General features: G+C 63.2%; 4 protein-coding genes across 6 annotated transcripts in view; 1 reads left to right on the forward strand and 3 right to left on the reverse strand.

The window, feature by feature from the left end:
• Positions 1 to 661: 661 nt before the first annotated feature.
• On the reverse strand, positions 662 to 4,383 carry CHLRE_16g659450v5 (uncharacterized protein). Its single transcript, XM_001697870.2, has 10 exons — positions 3,973 to 4,383; positions 3,639 to 3,704; positions 3,242 to 3,388; positions 2,814 to 2,912; positions 2,532 to 2,590; positions 2,307 to 2,394; positions 2,017 to 2,177; positions 1,851 to 1,917; positions 1,651 to 1,728; positions 662 to 1,528 (listed from the first exon to the last, which is right to left on the reverse strand). Exons 1-10 carry the CDS (start codon positions 4,141 to 4,143, stop codon positions 1,061 to 1,063), a joined length of 1,404 nt encoding a protein of 467 aa, XP_001697922.1. The 5' UTR covers positions 4,144 to 4,383; the 3' UTR covers positions 662 to 1,060.
• Positions 4,384 to 4,437: 54 nt separating this feature from the next.
• CHLRE_16g659500v5 (uncharacterized protein) lies at positions 4,438 to 8,337 on the reverse strand. Its single transcript, XM_001697871.2, has 10 exons — positions 7,954 to 8,337; positions 7,634 to 7,699; positions 7,198 to 7,344; positions 6,858 to 6,956; positions 6,573 to 6,631; positions 6,293 to 6,380; positions 5,969 to 6,129; positions 5,732 to 5,798; positions 5,409 to 5,486; positions 4,438 to 5,125 (listed from the first exon to the last, which is right to left on the reverse strand). The coding sequence occupies exons 1-10, from the start codon at positions 8,107 to 8,109 to the stop codon at positions 4,751 to 4,753; spliced, it is 1,296 nt and encodes a 431-aa protein (XP_001697923.1). The 5' UTR covers positions 8,110 to 8,337; the 3' UTR covers positions 4,438 to 4,750.
• Positions 8,338 to 8,453: 116 nt separating this feature from the next.
• Positions 8,454 to 14,693, reverse strand: CHLRE_16g659550v5 (uncharacterized protein). Of its 3 annotated transcripts, XM_043070960.1 has the most exons (12): positions 13,981 to 14,693; positions 13,845 to 13,923; positions 13,591 to 13,651; positions 13,282 to 13,361; positions 12,799 to 12,985; positions 12,395 to 12,462; positions 12,155 to 12,185; positions 11,807 to 11,865; positions 11,474 to 11,555; positions 11,033 to 11,127; positions 10,551 to 10,695; positions 8,454 to 10,132 (listed from the first exon to the last, which is right to left on the reverse strand). In XM_043070960.1, the coding sequence occupies exons 2-12, from the start codon at positions 13,874 to 13,876 to the stop codon at positions 9,443 to 9,445; spliced, it is 1,530 nt and encodes a 509-aa protein (XP_042915602.1). In that variant the 5' UTR covers positions 13,877 to 13,923; positions 13,981 to 14,693; the 3' UTR covers positions 8,454 to 9,442. The 3 variants fall into 3 exon arrangements, with proteins under 3 accessions (XP_042915602.1, XP_042915600.1, XP_042915601.1); XM_043070959.1 differs by lacking the exon at positions 13,845 to 13,923 and having other exon boundaries at positions 13,981 to 14,563; XM_043070958.1 differs by lacking the exon at positions 13,845 to 13,923 and having other exon boundaries at positions 12,799 to 13,045; positions 13,981 to 14,563.
• A 90-nt stretch (positions 14,694 to 14,783) lies between these two features.
• The window catches only part of CHLRE_16g659600v5 (uncharacterized protein), a 9,517-nt gene continuing 6,339 nt past the window's right edge, over positions 14,784 to 17,961 (forward strand). The window contains exons 1-7 of the mRNA XM_043070961.1: positions 14,784 to 14,977; positions 15,084 to 15,250; positions 15,692 to 15,875; positions 16,164 to 16,331; positions 16,822 to 16,954; positions 17,281 to 17,357; positions 17,605 to 17,721. Coding sequence (XP_042915603.1) covers positions 14,858 to 14,977; positions 15,084 to 15,250; positions 15,692 to 15,875; positions 16,164 to 16,331; positions 16,822 to 16,954; positions 17,281 to 17,357; positions 17,605 to 17,721 — 966 coding nt within the window. The 5' untranslated portion in view covers positions 14,784 to 14,857. The remainder of the gene's footprint in view (positions 14,978 to 15,083; positions 15,251 to 15,691; positions 15,876 to 16,163; positions 16,332 to 16,821; positions 16,955 to 17,280; positions 17,358 to 17,604; positions 17,722 to 17,961) is intronic.

Consider the following 17,961-nt stretch of genomic DNA (forward strand, 5'->3'; position numbering starts at 1 on the left):
GTTCGCATGCCTGAGGACGGTTGGAGCGGTCGTCCCGACGAGCAAGCACAGGTAGCATTCGTGCGCATTAATCTCGGAGCCAGCAATATCAGGTGCAGCCGGTTGAGTGCCCACGTCACGCATGGTCGCGCGGAATTGACATTGCGGCCTCAACAGTCCACTGCGTTTTCGTACGCGCGGCGCTTGCAACCAGGCGCGATGGTTGTAAATACGTTCAGGGTACAGTTATATGTTTGGGTACAGCTACGCGGCGAGGCTGCCAGCGCGGCTGCAGCCGCGGCGCAGCGGCACCAGCGGCATTGGACCAAATATGAGCTGTTATGGGCGTGGCCGTATGTCTTTGCGACTGCATCCCGCTCAGCCAGGGGTGGGCCGCCGCCGCTGGCGAGAAGGGCCCTAACCACATTTGGTCGCCCACGGCATCCAGGGGCGGAGGGGCCCAAAAATGCCCGATGTTTAGCGTGTGGGGAGCTCCGCCCCCACCCCACCCCCCCACCACCCGGGAAGGGGTAGTTCGCGAGGTTCGGGGACCGTATGCAGCCCCACGCGGCGAGAATGCACCTCCAGAAATGAGTGTGCGATGGGACAGTGGTAAGGCAGGTTGGTGAAGTCCCGTAGGGTGCAGCTGATTCCCAGACCCCAGCACCCCCGGAAATGACGGAAATGCCCAATCTTTCTCGAGGGCCTGTATTGGGGGCCCGTTTCTTGCCGCTCCTCAAAGATGCAAACCCTGCCTAGCGGCTCCTCCATCAGGCCCCCCCAGCAGCTACCAGCAACGGTGCAGGTGAAGCCAATTTGTAGCCCAGGCGTTCACGGCCACCACCTTCCATTGTCCCCATAGCTGAGCAGGACACGCCAGATGCGGCTGCCTGCACCGATGCACGGATTCCCAGCTCCACAAACGTGTCGCTTCTCAGCATTATCTGTACCACTCATGTCTTGGCACTACACAGCGCTAGAGTCTCTTGCGTTCCAGGTCCGCACGCCCGCGTCCTTGCATCCATCCACACATGGACAGATGGTCACCGAGAGAGGGGCATGACATCGTGTGCACGGAGGCTCAACGCCGCACTTGCCGCCGACTTCCCCACTCCGCGGTGCTCCAGATACCCCGGCGCAGCTCGCTTCCACTGTCTTCGTCCCCATCTTGCCCTTGATCTAGCTCCAGGCTGGCCCCGCGGTGCCCTTGCCCATTTCCGGCATCACCGTCCTCCACTTCCACCTCTTCCACCTCCACCTCCTGCTCATCCTCCGAGTATTCCTCCTGTGCCGCATCCGATTCTGAGTACTCCTCGTCCTCTGCCTCCTCCACCTCCCGATTGTCATCCTGCTCGCCGTCCACATCCGCCCCGGGGTCCACCTCATCACCGTCAGAATGGCCCGGCGCGGGGGGCTTGGGCGCAGCTGCAAGCGCCTTCACCAGCGCGCTGCATTTCGTGACGTTTCCGCAGTGGTCCAGCCGCGGCGCGTTGGCCTTACACCACGAGATTTGCCTTAACGCATCTACGCGCAGCTTCAGCCGCTCCTCCTGTAAGACAATGCGGCGGGTATGCACGAGTAAGCGCTAACAACTATTGATGCAGTCCTGTGCATGCCCCACTGCCCTCTGAGCTGCAGCCATACGGTGGTCCCTACCGGCCGCCCGCGCACCTGCTCCTGGCCGGTGATGTAGGTGGTTGACTTCTTGATTACGTAGCCACGTGCCGTGCTGCCCCACAGGTGAATCACCTGCGCGAGAAAACAATACCGGCCGCGACACTGTCAGTCCTCTGCGAGTCATGGTGCAAATGCAAATGGTAGCGCCTCTAGCGTACAATGGGGAGGCCCCAAAGCCATGCGGCGGAACACACCTCGCAGCCGATGAAGTCTTTCGTGCGGATGTGCCCTTCCTTCCAGAAGCGCTTGGCCTTGGTCAGCCTGGCCAGGCATTGCGCAAGAACATAGCGGTAAGAGTGATCCCGTGTGCTCTCTTACACACGGATTCGCGTTTCCCTTCTCCCGCAATCCCAAACGCACCGTATGCCTAGATACACGCCAGGGTCAACTTGGCCCGGCAGGTGCTCCATCGCGTGCATGGGCGCATGCTCGTACACGATGGTGAGCGCCTTGGGCCCGGCGCTGATCCAGTCCACAGCACGGTAATGGCGCGGGATTTGTTTGAGCACCTCGAACAGGTACTGCAAGACAAGGAGTCGGTTGCAGACGGTGGATAATGTCATGCAGCTGTGCCAACAGGCGGAAGGCACATGGACTGTTAATAAAGATCTGCTCGCCTGCATCCATGGACATCCCCCCTGCCAACTCACAGGGTGCCCTGCTTGGAAGAACATGACTGCACATTCGAACCAGTTTGAATCGCTGAGTGCGCGGACCAGCTTGTTCACGTGGTTGTGGCTGTGGGTGTCACGAGGAAAGCGGGAGTGCGGGTTGGTTGCGCAGGAACGTTGAAAGGGTTAAGAGGTTAGTGCAAGGCGTGCCAGTTTTACTTGGCTCTCGCGTCAGTCCCGCCCACTGGGTCTCAGCTACCGCACCTGATGGGCCTCATGACCAGCACGTCGGTGTCCATGTAGATGCCGCCGTGCTTGTACACCTGCACGTGTGGGAGGTGGGTGTCGGCAGGTCATCGCACAAGCCCGGGTTTTGCTGTGGGCCAGCAGCCTCCACCGAACCGGCGTCCAGCCTACCCCGTAAGAACTACCGTAGGCCCATCCCCCCCCCCTCCCACGGCTGCTGTCTACTTCGCTACAATACTCTGTATCAATCTTTGCAACCCCTCCCCCGCGCCCCCCCACCAGTGCCCGCATACCGCTCACCAGCGCAAACCGCATGAGGTCAGTGACGTGGCTGAACCAGTACTTGCCCGCCTCCAGCTCGGCCCGCTTCTCTACGTACCACGAACTCAAAGGCGTGTCCTGGGGCAGCAGCAGGCGGCCGGATGCGGCTAGTTGGGCAGGAGAAGCATGGCCGCTGCCGCATGCAACATGCGGGTTTGCTACCCGCACGGTGCAGGCTGGCATGCATTTCTCCATCTCGACACGTGCGCGGCAAGGCACGAGCTGGCGAGCCGCAGGCTTCCCCTGCATACGCTGCAACGGCGGCCTTGCCTACATCCCGGCAAGCCTAGATCTCACGTGTGTGGAGCGGTGCCGTACGTCACCTCATCGTCCCGCAAGCGCGGGGTACCGTATCACGCACGCACCAGCCATCCACCCACATGCCGTACATGCACTCTCGCACCTACCTGCAGCACGTCCTCCACGCTGTAGCGCGTCAGGTACACGCCCCGCCGCCGCCAGCCCAGCTCTTCCATCTTCTCCTCGCTCAGCTGGTTGGCCAGTAGGTACACGCCGCCGTGCGCGCCCGGCCGCTCGAACTGCCGCGCGTAAGCCTAGGGCATGCAGGCGCCGTGCAAGGTGCGTGCGTGGGGCGTACGGTAAGCTCAAGCGCGCGTATGTGCGTGTACGATATGCTGGTAGTGGAGCCCCGGCCCATAAAGCATTGCAGCGCCCATCGCACGAGTTGAGGCCCTCTGCCCCATGCCAACCCGCCCCGTTGACGCCGCCGGCACACGTATGGGCTCCTCAGTGAACCCAAAACGACTTGAACCCTGCCGTGCCGTGACTTGCTGCCCGACTCACATTGATGACTGATGAGATGCACTCCACCGCCAGTGCGTCCAGCGTCTCCGGCCCCGTCGTCCACGTCTGTGGGGAGGGCCAGCGCATGCGTGTGCGGGCGTGAGCAATGGGGGTGAGGAGCAATGAAGCAAAGAGGCCCGTTCGCAGCGCAGACCGCGTCCACAAGCTGCGATCTCTCAGGACCCCCCATGGGGTCTTCGCAAGAAGAGCCCAGCAGACAGGTTCTCTCAGGGGGGGGGGGGGGTTCCCGCAAGTAGCGGTGGCCAGCAGAGCCGCAAGGTTCGCAGACCCGGGTTTGGTCAGTGTTCCCCAGCCGTCAAGAAGGTCCACCCACCAAGAAAATGTTTCCAAGGGCGCCGTCATCAAGCGGCTGTCTAATCTCCTTGTAGTTCGCGAGGAATGGCCGCGGCGCGACGCTCGCCTTCAGCGACCGTAAGCGCGCATAGACAGGCGGGGATACTATGCAGAGCGTTAAGAGTGCAAATAGCGTCCGATTGTTAATCATTTGGACGCGCAGCTGGAAGGCTGTCGCGCCAGCAACTGCACGTTGACTCAAAGGAGCTGCGCCCCCAAGACGGTAGTATGCATCACAAACAACAGTTCGGACATATCTGTGCAAACTGGTGCGCGTGGAAAGCTGGCCCGTTTCAAGTAAGATTTTTGAGCTCTCTGTTTTTTGCTGAACGCGCCTTCCAGTGCTTACTCGGTTGTGCCGGTCAAATCTACAAGTTATTATGAAGTAAATAACAGATAGACGAGCTTGGGCCGCTCAGCCCAGAATGGCGGGCGTTCGTCAGCCCCGATCGTGTTCGTGGGATTGCGTCGGGCCCAGGCCGCCTCTACAGCCCTTTAGCCAGCGCAAATTTGGTCTACCCACGGCAGTCATGCATCCTCCCGCCCCTTTTCGCCATGTGCGGCGTTTTACTCCAACGCAAATCATTCACGCGGTGCCCCTGCGTCCCCTGGCCCTGCCTGTGCCCGGCAGCAACTCAATGACGAGTGTGGTGGGAACGAATGCGTACGAACCGTCAGTCTTGCCGTCAGTCATTACCTCGTCGGTCTGCCAGATCATACGACGCTCAAGCTGTAACTCACTCCTTCCTCGTGTGACGCTACCCGTGCCTTCGTGTTTTGCGCGCGCCATCTACCTCGCCGCTATCTACTTCAGTCTCTCCTGCCCCCTCGTCACCCGTCTCCTCATCGCTTTCATCACCGAACCCCTCTGCACTCGTTTCGCCCTCCTCAGCACCCTCCTCCTCTCCAGCTCCGGTGCGGTCGGCGTTCCAGCCCTCAGCTTTTCCGTCATTATCTACGCTATCTAATCCGGTCTGATCGGCCGCCCCAGCTGACTTCCTAGACGAAATGGCCAGCGCCTTCGCCTTGGCACTACACGCAGTGATGTTAGCGCACTTGTCGAACCGCGGGGCGCGGCTGCGGCACCACGAAATTTGCCTCAGCGCATCCACCCGCTGCTTCAGCCGCTCCTCCTGCGAGCGTGGAACATTGTAGACATTGGGACGGGTGCCGATGCTACCTATCACCCCCGCCAGTCCCGTCAGTGATGACCGAGGACACCCACCGCCGACGCACAGCCTCGACAGCAGTCACACGTGCGTACGCCAAGTACCGTGCAGCATCGCCCCACGCGTGCAACCCTCGTCACGCATCCGCACCTTGCCCAGTGCCCATGCCTCTACGCTACCTACGGCGTGCCCCACTGCCCTCTGAGCTGCAGCCATACGGTGGTCCCCAGCAACCGCCCGCGCGAACCTGCTCCTCGCCGGTGATGTAGGTGGTTGACTTCTTGGTCACGTAGCCACGTGCCGTGCTGCCCCACAGGTGGATCACCTGCGTGGGAACACAGCTTCATATCCCGTCCATACGTCCATAAGTTCCAAGGCCCGCAGCGCACAGGGGCTTGCACTGTTGCAGGGAAGGATTGCATATGCGCGACCGCGGCAGGCACACGCGCGCCTGGAGTGGACGGGTGCAGTTCAATCCGCCAGCGCACCCAGCACGTTCCCAAGTCTGAGCCCCTTATTAACGGCTCCTTAATAGCTGGGCAGCACTTCCTTCGACTCCCACGCACGCACCTCGCAGCCGATAAAGTCCTCCGTCCGGATGTGGCCCTCTGTCCAGAAACGCTTGGCCTTAGTCAGCCTGCCACCACCGGCGCGCGAGGGGCCGGGGCAAGGAGAAAGGGGCACATGGCTTGGAGCAAGGCGCAGGAGTACGTAGTTACCGAGCTGCGCAAAAGCAGACGTACTACGCCCATCCGCTCTTAACACCCGTGCAGGATACCGTACGTGCACCCACGACCACCCACCCACCGTATGCCCAGATAAGCGCCTGGCACAACTTGGTCTGGCAGCTCGTGGAGGGCGTGCGTGGGCGCGTGGTCGTACACGATGGTGAGCGCCTTGGGCCCGGCGCTGATCCACTCTGTACCGCGGTAGTGGCGCGGAATCTGTTTGAGCACCTCAAACAGGTACTGCGAGCAGAGGGGCGCAGCCCGGCGGAGTGAGGATTGTGGATGGCGGACCTAAGCGGCAGAATGTTGCGGCTGCGTGGTGTGCCGTGCGCTTGTGCCATGTCAAGTAAGCAACTGGGATGCCGCCCCAGCCCCTGCCGTGGCGCGGCTGAAAATAACTCACGGAGTGGCCAGCCTCAAAGAACATTACGGCGCACTCGAAGCAGCTCGAGTCGCCCACCGCACGGACCAGCTTGTTCACGTTCGCAGGGCTGCGAGGTACAGGAGCAATGGAGGCAACCCTGTAACGGCTCGCAATGTTGTATCAATTGTTTCCAAGTGGTGGTGAGGCGCTGTTGAGGTGGCATACTGGCTCCGGCATAGCAGCCAGAGTGCGCACACAAAGCAAGCGCACGCAGAGCTCGTAGCAGCTAGTAGTTCACGACCGGTGTGTCGTACCGCACCTGATGGGCCTCATGACCAGCACGTCGGTGTCCATGTAGATGCCGCCGTGCTTGTACACCTGCAGGTGTGGAGGTGGGTGTCGGAAGGTCATCGCACAAGCCCGGGTTTTGCCGTGGGCCAGCAGCCTCCACCGTACCGGCGTCCAGCCTACCCCGTAAGAACTACCGTAGGCCCATACCCCCCCCCCCCCTCCCACGGCTGCTGTCTACTTCGCTACAATACTCTGTATTAATCGTTGCAACCCCTCCCCCGCGCCCCCCCACCAGTGCCCGCATACTGCTCACCAGCGCAAACCGCATGAGGTCAGTGACGTGGCTGAACCAGTACTTGCCCGCCTCCAGCTCGACCCGCTTCTCTACGTACCACGAACCCACAGGCGTGTCCTGGGGCAGCAGCCGGGCGGGGGAAGGGGCGGGGCAAATGCTACTACGTGGGGGCATCGTGCAGATAGGGCACGTGAACAGGAATTCGACCAAGAAAAGGCCATAAACCCGGAGCGGCCAGAGTGGCAAGAGGGTCATCACAGCGACCGCAGCGCTGCCATGGGATCCTGTCGCTCACTTGTGCAGCCGTGCCACACTAAAAGCGCACGTGTGCAGCATACACGTGCGCCCACCCACCTACCTGCAACACCTCCGCCACGCCGTACCGCACCAGGTGCACTCCCGGCCGCACCCAGCCGTGTGCGTCCATGTCGGCCTCCCGCAGCGCGTTGGCGAGCAGGAACACGCCCCCCGCCGCGCCTCTGCGCTCATACTGGTGCGCATAGACCTGTGGGCGGGCGGGCAGGCGCAGGCGGACGCAAAAGTGGCGGCAGTCATAAGCTTTATGGTGCAGCTGGGGGTGCAATGTGTTGAGAAGTGGCGGTCAAGGCATTTGCGCGCGCCAGGCCCCCCTGCGTGAAGCCGGTGTTCAGCAGCCGTGCCAACATTTGCGAGCGGTCAAGACATTGGCGGCCTCGTCCCTCAATTTTATGAGTTTAATTCCCTGCGCAAAGCCCACGGGAAGGTGCGGGTCCCGTCCCTGCCTTGCTGCCCGTGCCGTGCTCGCTCCGACCCACATTGATGACTGATGAGATGCACTCCACCGCCAGTGCGTCCAGCGTCTCCGGCCCCGTCGTCCACGTCTGTGGGGAGGGCCAGCGCATGCGTGTGCACGCGTGAGCACCGGAGGTGAGGAGGACCAGTGCAGCGCAGGGCTGCCGGCCTTTGCCAGTGAATGCGCGGAACAGGGGTCCCGCCACTGGCTGGACTTGGTGTTCACCGGGGCGCAACCTGGCGCTACCCCATCCCCACCATTCCCCGATGTCCCCCTCGCTGCAGAGCCCCTATAACCCTTGCCCCGCAGCCCTCGGTGGCCTGACGATCCCCTCAGACCGACCAGGAAGATGTTGGCGGTGTTGCCGTCGTCGAGCCACTGCCGCACATCCGTGTAGTTCACCACGAGCGGCAGCGGAGCCAGTGCCGCGAGCCCGCGCGCAGTCGCAGTTACAATTATCTGGCATATTATGGCCTGAAAGGCCAGCTGGACAATCATGATACAAGTGGGCGTGCATCGAGGGGCCCGCAGTATTTCCCGCAGCAGTCCTTAGGCCCAGTCTGGCATCTCAATAATTTATTCAATGTAGACATGTGGTTTAAACGGCATCTACGGCCAGCAAAACTCTGCGGACAACGAGTTGACTGTAAATTTGCGCTAGCATTGGGTTGAGGTGGCCTAGTTAAATTAGCATTATCTTAAGTATCACAGGCACTGGGTTTAATCAGGAAGTTCTATCCGTGGAACCGGGGGAGCTGTGTCAGACGGATGGGGTGTGGGCCTGTGGGGACGGGACTCTGTGATGAGGTCCGAAGGCAAGCGCAAGCAACACACACGTTGACTGCATCCATGTGTTACATCTGATCATCGGATACACCAGGATGCGCCGGCCAAAGGGCAAAGAACTAACGCCAACACGATCACTGTACAGCGCGACGTGCACACCGGGCACCCACACTGCCGGTCGTCTCACACCCTGCTCGCCCCCGCCTGTTTGCTTCAGCAGGCTCTGTCACCCAGTCACCCATACGCGTATACTTCAAACTTTCCTTTATAGCCGCTAGACATTGCCCTGCATGGCTAACGCTCCCTTACGACACGCAAGTCACGAACGTCATACTGGTAATCATACAGTGAACACCCCCCGCCTTGTACTACGTGCAGGCAATCTCCTCCCCCATTTGCACCATCCTCCCCCATGGAAAACTTTATAAACCTTGTATACCTAATCTCGAGCCAGCCCCCACATAGGCGTTCGCTCTTCAACGCCTGTCAGCACACTAATAGCTGCGTGTTATGAAATGCAGCACAAGCCCGGCATAGCGGAAACAGCGCTCCTGCGCTTGCATGTGCCAGGCAGCAATACGCCCTCCGTAGTAGTCAGGCGACACGAGGCGAGCACGCGAGCACTTCGATTACCCATGCGAGGACAGGTCACACGCCCACGCACACTTACGATGTCAGGGTCAGTCCTGCGACATTCCAACTGGGACGCCACACCAGGCCCCCACATTCGACTCCAGCACAGCGACGACGAGCCGCAGCAACCACGAAGTATTTGAGCCAAGCTTATAACGTTTCGGTAGTCGCTGCGACATGATTGTGAGCTTATGGCTACCCAGGTGATCCGGGTATGAGTACTGTGCCGCCTGACAGTCCTTGTGGACTCTGCCGAAGAGCAGCTGGCCTCAAAACATCAATCGGCAGCAGGACTTCAAAATGCGATTGGTCATACACCAATACTTCGATAGCAAACAAAGGCACCAGCCTTGCTCTGGCGCGTGCGTGTACACCATCTGTACAGTCTACGCGACCATGCAGCTGCCGGCACTCACCGGTGGCGCCACCACGCACTGCGGAGCGCCCGGCCGCCACGCCCACCAGACCCCTCCGACGTGGCCTTAGCCGCCACCGCGCGGTCGCCGTTCGGGTAACGGCCCCGCAACAGACCGCGCATGACGTCGCCCCCAGCCGCGTCGTCCTCCCCATCCAAGGCCGCCGGTCGCGGCAGCTTGGCATCGCCTGCCCCGGCTCCAGCTGCCCCCTCTTCCGCCTCCTCCTCCTCCACCGGCTCCTGCGCTGCCCCGCCCTCCACGTGCTGCGGGTTCCTGGCCGTGTCCCCAAACGCTGTTGACCACGCGGCCTCCCACGACCCGGGCGCGATGACGGCCGCTCCCTCCTCCCCAGGAGGCGGCGCGCCAGCGCCGCCATCCTCACCCCCATCACCGCCTTCCCCTCCCTGCTTGCCTCCCTCCCCTGCTCCTGCTCCTGCTCCTCCTCCTGCTGCCTTGTGCTTCTGCCCCGCCACGTGCCCGCCCAGGCCCGCAGCGCCCACATCCGCAATGTCGGCCACCGACTCGCCGGGCGCCAGGCGCGGCGCGTCCGGCGCGCAGCCCGGCACCGCCCTCAGCGCCGCCACGCGCTGCCGCACGCGCTGGCGGTGCGCCTCATCCAGGTAGTAGTCCTTGCGGCCGCTGTGGGACAGGTAGCCGCGGGCGATGCTGCCCCACACGTGCACCGCCTGAAGGCGGGCGGAGGGCGGGGCGGGGGTTGGGGGGCGGCGGGGGGGGTGTAGATACCAACCCAAACTAAACGAACCCAATGCAAAAGAGCGAAGAGGAGTGCGTGGCCTATGCTTTGTCAACGGAGCGGCACGCGACAGTAGTCCCCATCCTGAAATGCACCGCGTTCCCAGGGGGGGCGGTGGGGGTAGCGGAAGGAAGGGACATAACCAAGGTAGCAGGTGGAGTCATGTACGCCCAGCCCTCAGGCGCATCGCTCAGTCGCTGTGCGCGGCAAGCCGGGTTGCGGAGGCGGGTGCTACAGCCGCATCGAACGCGCACTCCCTAACCACACCACTCCACGCGCGCTCCTCCTCGTCCTCCCCTTCTCCTCCTGCTTTCCTGCTGCTTTCCTCCTGCCCTGCCCAGTGCCCTCACCTCGCAGCCCGCAAAGTCCTCCGGCACCACCTCGCCGCTGTCCCAGAAGCTCTTGGCGCGGCCCAGACTCAGGCCGTAGTAGGTGCCGGGCGCCAGGCGCAGAGGCAGGTCGTACACGTCCCGGTTGGGGCCGTGGAACTTGTACCTGAGGGGTGAGGGGGTTTTGGGGGGGGGGCGGTAACCGTTCATGTCAAGACCGAAGGAAGTAATGAGTGAGGAAATACTGCCGACGCGCAAAGTGGGGTCGTGAGGTTCGGGGACAGAAGTGAGCAGGTAATGAGCAGGCGGCATGGGAAACAAGTACGCAGCTCGTTTCCTGTCGCCGGGTCGGACGTGCACTTGGCGGGTGCATGCAGCCAGTTTGTGCATGTTGTGTTGTGTAAGGGTGGGTTGGGGAGGGGCAAACGTGCCGCACAGCATGCAGAGCCAATGACAACGGCACGGCACCGTGCCCCTGACCGGTACCGAGGACTGGCACTCACTCCTCGTACACCACAGTGAGCGCCCGCGGCCCGGCTGTGGTCCAGTCGTTGATGGCGTAGTGGTTCTTGATGTGCGTCAGCACCTGCCAGATGAACTGCAGGGGTGGTGGCAGTGCCGGTGGCGGCGGCAACATGTCGGCGGGAAGGAAGCGGAGAGCGCACACACAGGGACCGCCCCTGAGGCTGCTCCCCAACCCCAGGCGCAACACCCTGCACATTGTCCCCGTGCCCACCCATGTCAGACACGCCCACATGAGCCTCCTCGAACACGTACGCACACAGACATTCATGCAATCTACACACACACATACACATTTGTTTTAAACACACACATACGGCAGACGCTCGATATTGTTAGGTATCCGTAAGGCACTCCGACGCCGTCTGGGCGGGCGTCATTATGTTGTTTTGTAACACACATACGCGCGCACGTACACGCACCGGGTGCCCCGCCTCGAAGTACACCACCGCGCACTCGATCATGGTATGGGGCGGCCGAACCACCGCGTTCAGGTGCGACAGGCTGCAGGCGGAGCCGCGCACACGGGTTGTGTGGTGTCGTTGCCAGTGTCAGGTTTGCAGAGGGGGGAGGAGATTGGCGGGGACAACAGAGCGCGCGACGTAGCACACTGAACTCATAACAGGGCATCCTACTCATCGGCCTTGATGCAGGGTACGTGGCGTGGGGCCAATCCACCTGGTGCGGCGTAGTGGTCGCAGCCAGGTGGCAAGCGTCCCTCCGTCCCCGCCCCTCCCCTCCCCTCCCCTCCCCACCTGATGGGCCGCATCATGATGACGTCAGCATCCAGGTACAGCCCGCCGTGCTTGTACACCTGCAGGGGGCAGCCGGGGGGCGGCATCACGTGGTGGTGCGGCGGGTGCGCCAGGCAGGCCACACACACACACACATACACACACACACGCACACACACTCACGCTCACACACACACACACACACGCACACACACGCACACACAGGCCCACACACACACACACGCACACACACGCACACAAGCACACGCCACCTCAGCGCGGCCCGCGCCACTGCCCTCCGGGCCAACGCGCCCAGCTAGCGCCCGCAGCCCCTCCTCCTCATGTGTGGGAGCCGCCGAGAAATCTCACCAGCGCAAACCGCATCATGTCCGTGACGTGACTGCGCAATGTGCGTGCGCAAGGAATGCAACGGCAGCGGCCGCGTCAGCGACAGCCAAAACACCTTCAAGACCAAGTCCAATTGCACGGAGGGCGTCTGGGAAAGGTGCAGGCAGGCAAAAAGCGCAGTCCATGCACATAAGGAGCACCGCAAGTCCACACACACTCGTGTGGGCCGGCTTGACCCACAGGCCCACGACCAGGACGCACCTGAAGTAGTACTTGCCGCTCCTCAGCTTCTCCTCCTTGTCCTTGAACCAGCTGCCCAGGGGCGTGTCCTGCGGGCGGCGGGAGGCGGCGGGCTCGCCAAGAGCCGCCGCCGACGTCAGCCGGCCCGCAGAGCACCAAGCCGCAAGCACGCGAGGCGCTCGCAACCCACGTCCCTTTCCTGTCACAGCACCGCGGCAAGGCTGGCCCCGCCCATCGCCACCACCCCGTCTTCTTCGCCCGGGCCTTCCACTGCCTAAGCCTTCCCCACCCGAGCCTTCCCGCCCAAGCCTTCCCCACCTTTCCCCACCTTCCCCACCTTTCCCCACCTTCCCCAACTTTCCCCACCTTCCCCACCTTTCCCCGCCTGCCCCGCCTTCGCCCCACATGAGCACGTCCTTGCCCACCTCCAGCACGTCGTGCACGTCGTAGTGCACCAGCGTCAGCCCCGTGCCGCCCGGCCCCGCCCAGCCCCTGGCCTCCAAGTCGCCGTCCTCCAGCTTGTTGGCAAACAGGTGCAGGCCGCCCGGAGCCACCGCGTGCGCCGCAGCGAAGGCCGCGGCCACCTCGGTCGCCTCCGGCGTCTTCTTGCGCCTGCGCGCGCAAGGGAGGGCCGAAAGGGCGGCAGCGATGCGGTGAGTCGGTAGGATAGGTCTGTTCCGATGCGGTGAGAAGGGCGCGCGTGTGTGTGTGTGTGTGTGTGTGTGTGTGTGTGTGTGTGTGTGTGTGTGTGTGTGTGTGTGTGTGTGTGTGTGTGTGTGTGTGTGTGTGTGTGCTCCGGTACTTGGTGCGTGCCGCGGCGCGGCCGCGCAACAATGCCGCTGGTCCCAGCCAGCTTTGTTGGTGGCTCCCAAGGGTTTGCCCTATCCCACTCGCCGCACCACACCCACTTGGCGCTGCCCTCGCGTGATGCGGCCGCGGCCCGCTCTGCCGCCTCCTTCTGCAGCTCTTTCCGCAGGGGCTTGTAGGCCTGTGGTGATAGGGCGGGTCAGGGCGGGGGTGGGAGCAGGGCAAGGGCCCGCACGCTGTGTGGGTGTATCCGGTGACCGGTGTGACCCGCCACCGGACGGCAGCAGCAACGTGGATACCCGTGCGACACGAGCCCAAGACGTGTTCAGCAAGCTGTTTGAAAGGAAGGTGCGTTCGTGCTGGTGGTGCGCACACGCAGGCACGGGTCCACTGGGCGGGCCGGGACTCACCTCCACGACGGACGTGATCGCTTGAATTGCAATCTCATCAAGGGTGCTTGCTTTCGTGGTCCTGTGCACGCACGTGAAGGTGCACGTGTATACATGTTCGCGAAGCTTTTGGAAGGAGGGGCCAGGGGGCGTCGGCGCGGGGCGGCAAGCTGTCGAAAGCGCCGGGGACTGTCAGGGGAAATGCTGCCGGACTGGTGTGATACAGCCCGACTAGTTGGTTCACGGTGCCGCGTCGCCGGTGGCGGGCGACGCGCGTTAAGCAAACGATTGTGGACTTCGCCTTCATGTCTGTGTAGACATTGATGCCTAACGTGCAGCTGTCCGCCGAGTCGCCTGCGCGCGACATAATGCGGCAGATAATGCGGTTACCTACAGTGCCCAGAGACTCACCAGATTAGGTACACATTGAAGTCTGGGCCTCCCTCGTCAAGGTGCTTTCGATATTCACGATATTCGACGAGCGCCGAGCACCCAGAGAAGAGCGCCAACCAAGCTGTTAATAGTGCCCGAAGCGCAGCTGAGTTCGTCAGTGATCGTGCATCCATTTGTCGCGCCATAAGCGCTAATTGTCAGGGCGCTGCGTTACAAATACCGAGGCCAGCCCTTGCACCTAGTCAAACCGCGCCTTTCAGCAAGCGTGACGCTTCCATTTATCTGCAAAATGTGTGTTTGTAGGCGTCAATCAGTTTTACAAGCGTATGGAGAGAGCGCTTGGTCTCTTGGGTCTGGCCGTCGCGCGAGTTCTTGCATGAGTGCATTTGCTCGGTGGGCGCTGTGTCGAGCACTCCTCCGCAGTACGTCCCAGCTCCCGCCCGGAATTGTCGCAGATGTGAGTGTTACGCACCACGCAGCTCCTGGTTATCCTACACGTAGCAAGATGCGCCTGCGCCAGCCACTCTGATTTTGGGCGGAAGGAGGGAAGGTTGAATGTTTTGAGTGCAGTGTGACCGCCAAGCCCGCACGCTTGTCATAGGACCCTGGGTATGTGCATGACGGCATGAGACAGAGCCGGTCACGTCCTAGCCGTCGAAATAGCGGCCGGAGCGAAAGCGCGAGATGAGGGAGTCAAACCGTGCAGAACCGTGTCGTAAGCGTGCCAAACCGTGGGACGGCAATCAAGATGAACCGCAACGCTAGGTCTCAGGGCCTCCCCTACGAGAACCTGTGTATACACTTGTCACTTGCTGTACTTAACTAGCGCAGAACTTTAAACCGGTCCTTCAACCCAAGCCCTTTTCCTGACCAATACTAGTTCCACCCAGACACCATGAGCAAGAAACCTAAAGGACCAAAGCCGCAAGGAAAACCAAAGGGCAGACCCGGCGGCGCGGGCGCCGGCGCGAAACAGAAAATTGCCAAAGCACCCAAGCACAAGAACACCAAACCGGTACGCGAACACTTTTAATGTTGTCTATGACTGTATTCATATCATTATGAGGCATCATGGCTCAATAATTCGGTGGTCCGAACTTTGGGCCGGCATGCTCCCGCAGAAGAAGGGCGGCGGCGCGGCACTGCAGGATGTGCCGCTCGTCGGGCGGGGAGATGAAGAAATTGAGGTGTCGGACTTGGAGCTAAGCGATGAGGACCTGGAGTTCGTGCAGAAGCACTCACGGCGCTTGGGGTTCCTCAAGTCGCTGGACCAGTCGGAGCTCGACAAGTGAGCTAGTCGCTCCAGCATGCGTGCGGGATGAGGGCATGGATGCGAGGCGCTGCCAGAGGGGTCAAGGGTTGCCGATGTGGGGGTGAAAAGGGGCGGGAGAGAGGCGGGGGGGGGCGCACAGGGCACGCGAGGGGCGAAGGGGCGGGGAAGCATAGATGCAAGGTGCGAGGCGCGGCTGCAGTGGCTGCGACAGCACACCGAGAAGCGCGGAACCAAGGAGGCGTCTAGGGGCAGAGGACGCGACGCACAGACTCATACATCTCGGGCCGTTGTGACGTGGCTTGTCGGGTTGTCAGCGGGGCTGGAGGCGCGGGGCTGGGGCCGCATGGTAGGGAATGGGAGGCAGGCGAAGCCCAGCTGCGCTTGCCACCAACCGCGCACACGCCAACGGGCTCTCGTCCAAACTCCCGCTCCCGCTTTGGACTCCCAACGCTGCAGGTCGATCCGGGAGAAGCAGGAAAAGCAGGCCAAGCAGCAGGCGGAGGAGCGGAAGCGGGCGGCGGAGGGCGGGAGCGAGGAGGGCGATGACGAGGGCGACGAGGACGAAGGGGATGAGGGGGCTGATGACGAGGACGCGGAGGATGGGGCGGAGGCGTATGAGCGGGCGCCACGCCGCGTCAAGGTGCGGGGTCTGGGGCCGGGGGCGGGGGCGGGGGGGCGGGGGGCGGGGGGGCGGGGGCGGGGTGGCGGGCGGGGGTGCGGGTGGCATGGGGGCGTCGTGCCTCAGTGACGACGGCTGGGACCGCGGTGGGCGAGGCACGGGCCAGGGGGCGGGTTGGCCAACGGCAGGGCGCCCCTTGCCACAAGGGTGACACGGGTCCGGGGGGAGAGTCATACACGCCTGCCCTTGTGCCCATGTCGACTTGCACGCACATGCACACCTGCGCGGTTCCTTTTGCTCACGCCCCAGGCTGACAAGGAGAAGTCGGCCGCCGGCCTGCCCATCAAGACGCTCACCGGCGACCTCATGTTTGACAAGGACGCCAGGGCGGCGGCGGAGGCGGCGCGGAAGGGGCGGCGCGGCGGCGAGCCCGCCGTAGCCATGGAGGCGGCGGTGGCGGCGGCGGCGGCGGTGCAGGTGGGCGGCGGGCTGTGATGAGTCGGTGTGGGCACGTGTGGGCACGTGTGGGCACGTGTGGGTGGGTGTCGGGCTGACGTGCCGACGCCGTGTTGGTCGGGGGTCGGGGGTCGGGGGTGTGGCCGGGCCGGCTTGCTCCCCCATGTCGTGAGGAGGGGGTTCACGGAGGCAGAGGTGGCTGGAAGTGCGGCCGGCGGGGGGAGGGGGGGCGCAGGAGGGGTCGCAGGAGGGTAGCAGCGGTGGTCATGGGGCGGCCAGGCCGGCGTGGGCCGTGTCGGCGGCGGCTTTACATCGGTGACATGGGTTTGTGGGGGGAGTGAGGCCTGCTGGGAGAGAGAGGCATCAGTGGCCGCGCCTGGAGTGGCTGGTGGCGGCACCGGCGCGATCACTCGCCCGCCTACCCTGCCCTGCCGTGGCCCGCCCCGCCCTGACCTGTCCTGACCTGTCCTGACCTGTCCTGACCTGTCCTGACCTGCCCTGACCTGTTCAGGTGGAGGGCGTGACCATCACCGACGACATGGAGGCGGCGCTGGTGGAGAGCAAGCGCAAGGCGAGGGAGGAGGCGGAGAAGAGGGCCAAGGAGGAGAAGCGCAAGGCGGCGGCGGCGGCCAAAAAGGCAGAGGGTGGGTGGGGAGTGGGGAGGGGTATTACCGTAGTCCGTGACAGACAGGTCAGTTCGGTAGTTTGTGCTGTCGACATCCGCTGGGAACGGCGGGTGCTATGCCGTTGGCGCAAGGGGAGAACGGCTGGAGGGCAGGGATGGGGGTGGGTGGTTGCGCGGGGGGGGGGGGGCAGCTGTGCGAGGCGGGTGGCGATGGGCTGGGTCTGGGAGGCGCCAGTGGTGAGGGCAGGGTCGGGAACAGGAACAGGGCGACACGCCTCACCAGCCCAACACCGCCTCAGCCCCCTTTCATCTCCCCTCCCTCACCACGCGCACACACACACACAGAGTCGGCGCTGCCCCCCGCCCTTCGCGGCCTGAACCTGTCCGACCTGGACCCCGCGGAGCGCCGTGCCAAGCTGCAGGTGCGCACCCATGGGGGTTACATACTTACATTCATGATTTTTAAGAAAGGGGGTCGGGGGTCGGGTCCCGGCGTGCTGGCGGGCGCCTGACTGGCTGCCGGGCTACCTGGCTGCAGGGGTGCAGGGGCAATGCAGTCGCACACACGCTCCCTTCCCATCCCTGTGTTCGAATCCGGTGTTGATCTGCCTCTCTCCCCTCTCTCCCTCCCCGCCCACACACCCTGCTCTCCCCCCCCTCCCCCCTCAGGAGGTGATGGCCTCCAGCGCCCAGAAGCTTCTGGCGCTGGCGGGGCCGGACTCGGCGGGGGCGGTGGCGGGCGAGCTGCGCACACTGCAGAGCCTGGTGGCCGACCAGGACAGCATGGTGAGGGCGGTGGGGGCAGGGAGGGGCTAAATACCAGCCCAGGCTGAACCAAAACGAGCCAAACTAGGGGGCTTGAGGGGGAGGGGGAGGGGGAGGGGGGGAGGGGGGTTAGATGACCAGCGGAGTTGCCCGATTGGGGAGAGGGCAGGGGATGAAAGCGGGGGAGGGGAGAGGGAGTGGCTGGGGCGGCGCCGCGGCCGGGGGATGGAATGGATGTGAGACGCCGGGAGAAACGCCTGG

This window comes from Chlamydomonas reinhardtii, chromosome 16 (genome assembly GCF_000002595.2).
Source record: "Chlamydomonas reinhardtii strain CC-503 cw92 mt+ chromosome 16, whole genome shotgun sequence".
In the NCBI taxonomy this organism is placed as follows: Eukaryota; Viridiplantae; Chlorophyta; class Chlorophyceae; order Chlamydomonadales; family Chlamydomonadaceae; genus Chlamydomonas; species Chlamydomonas reinhardtii.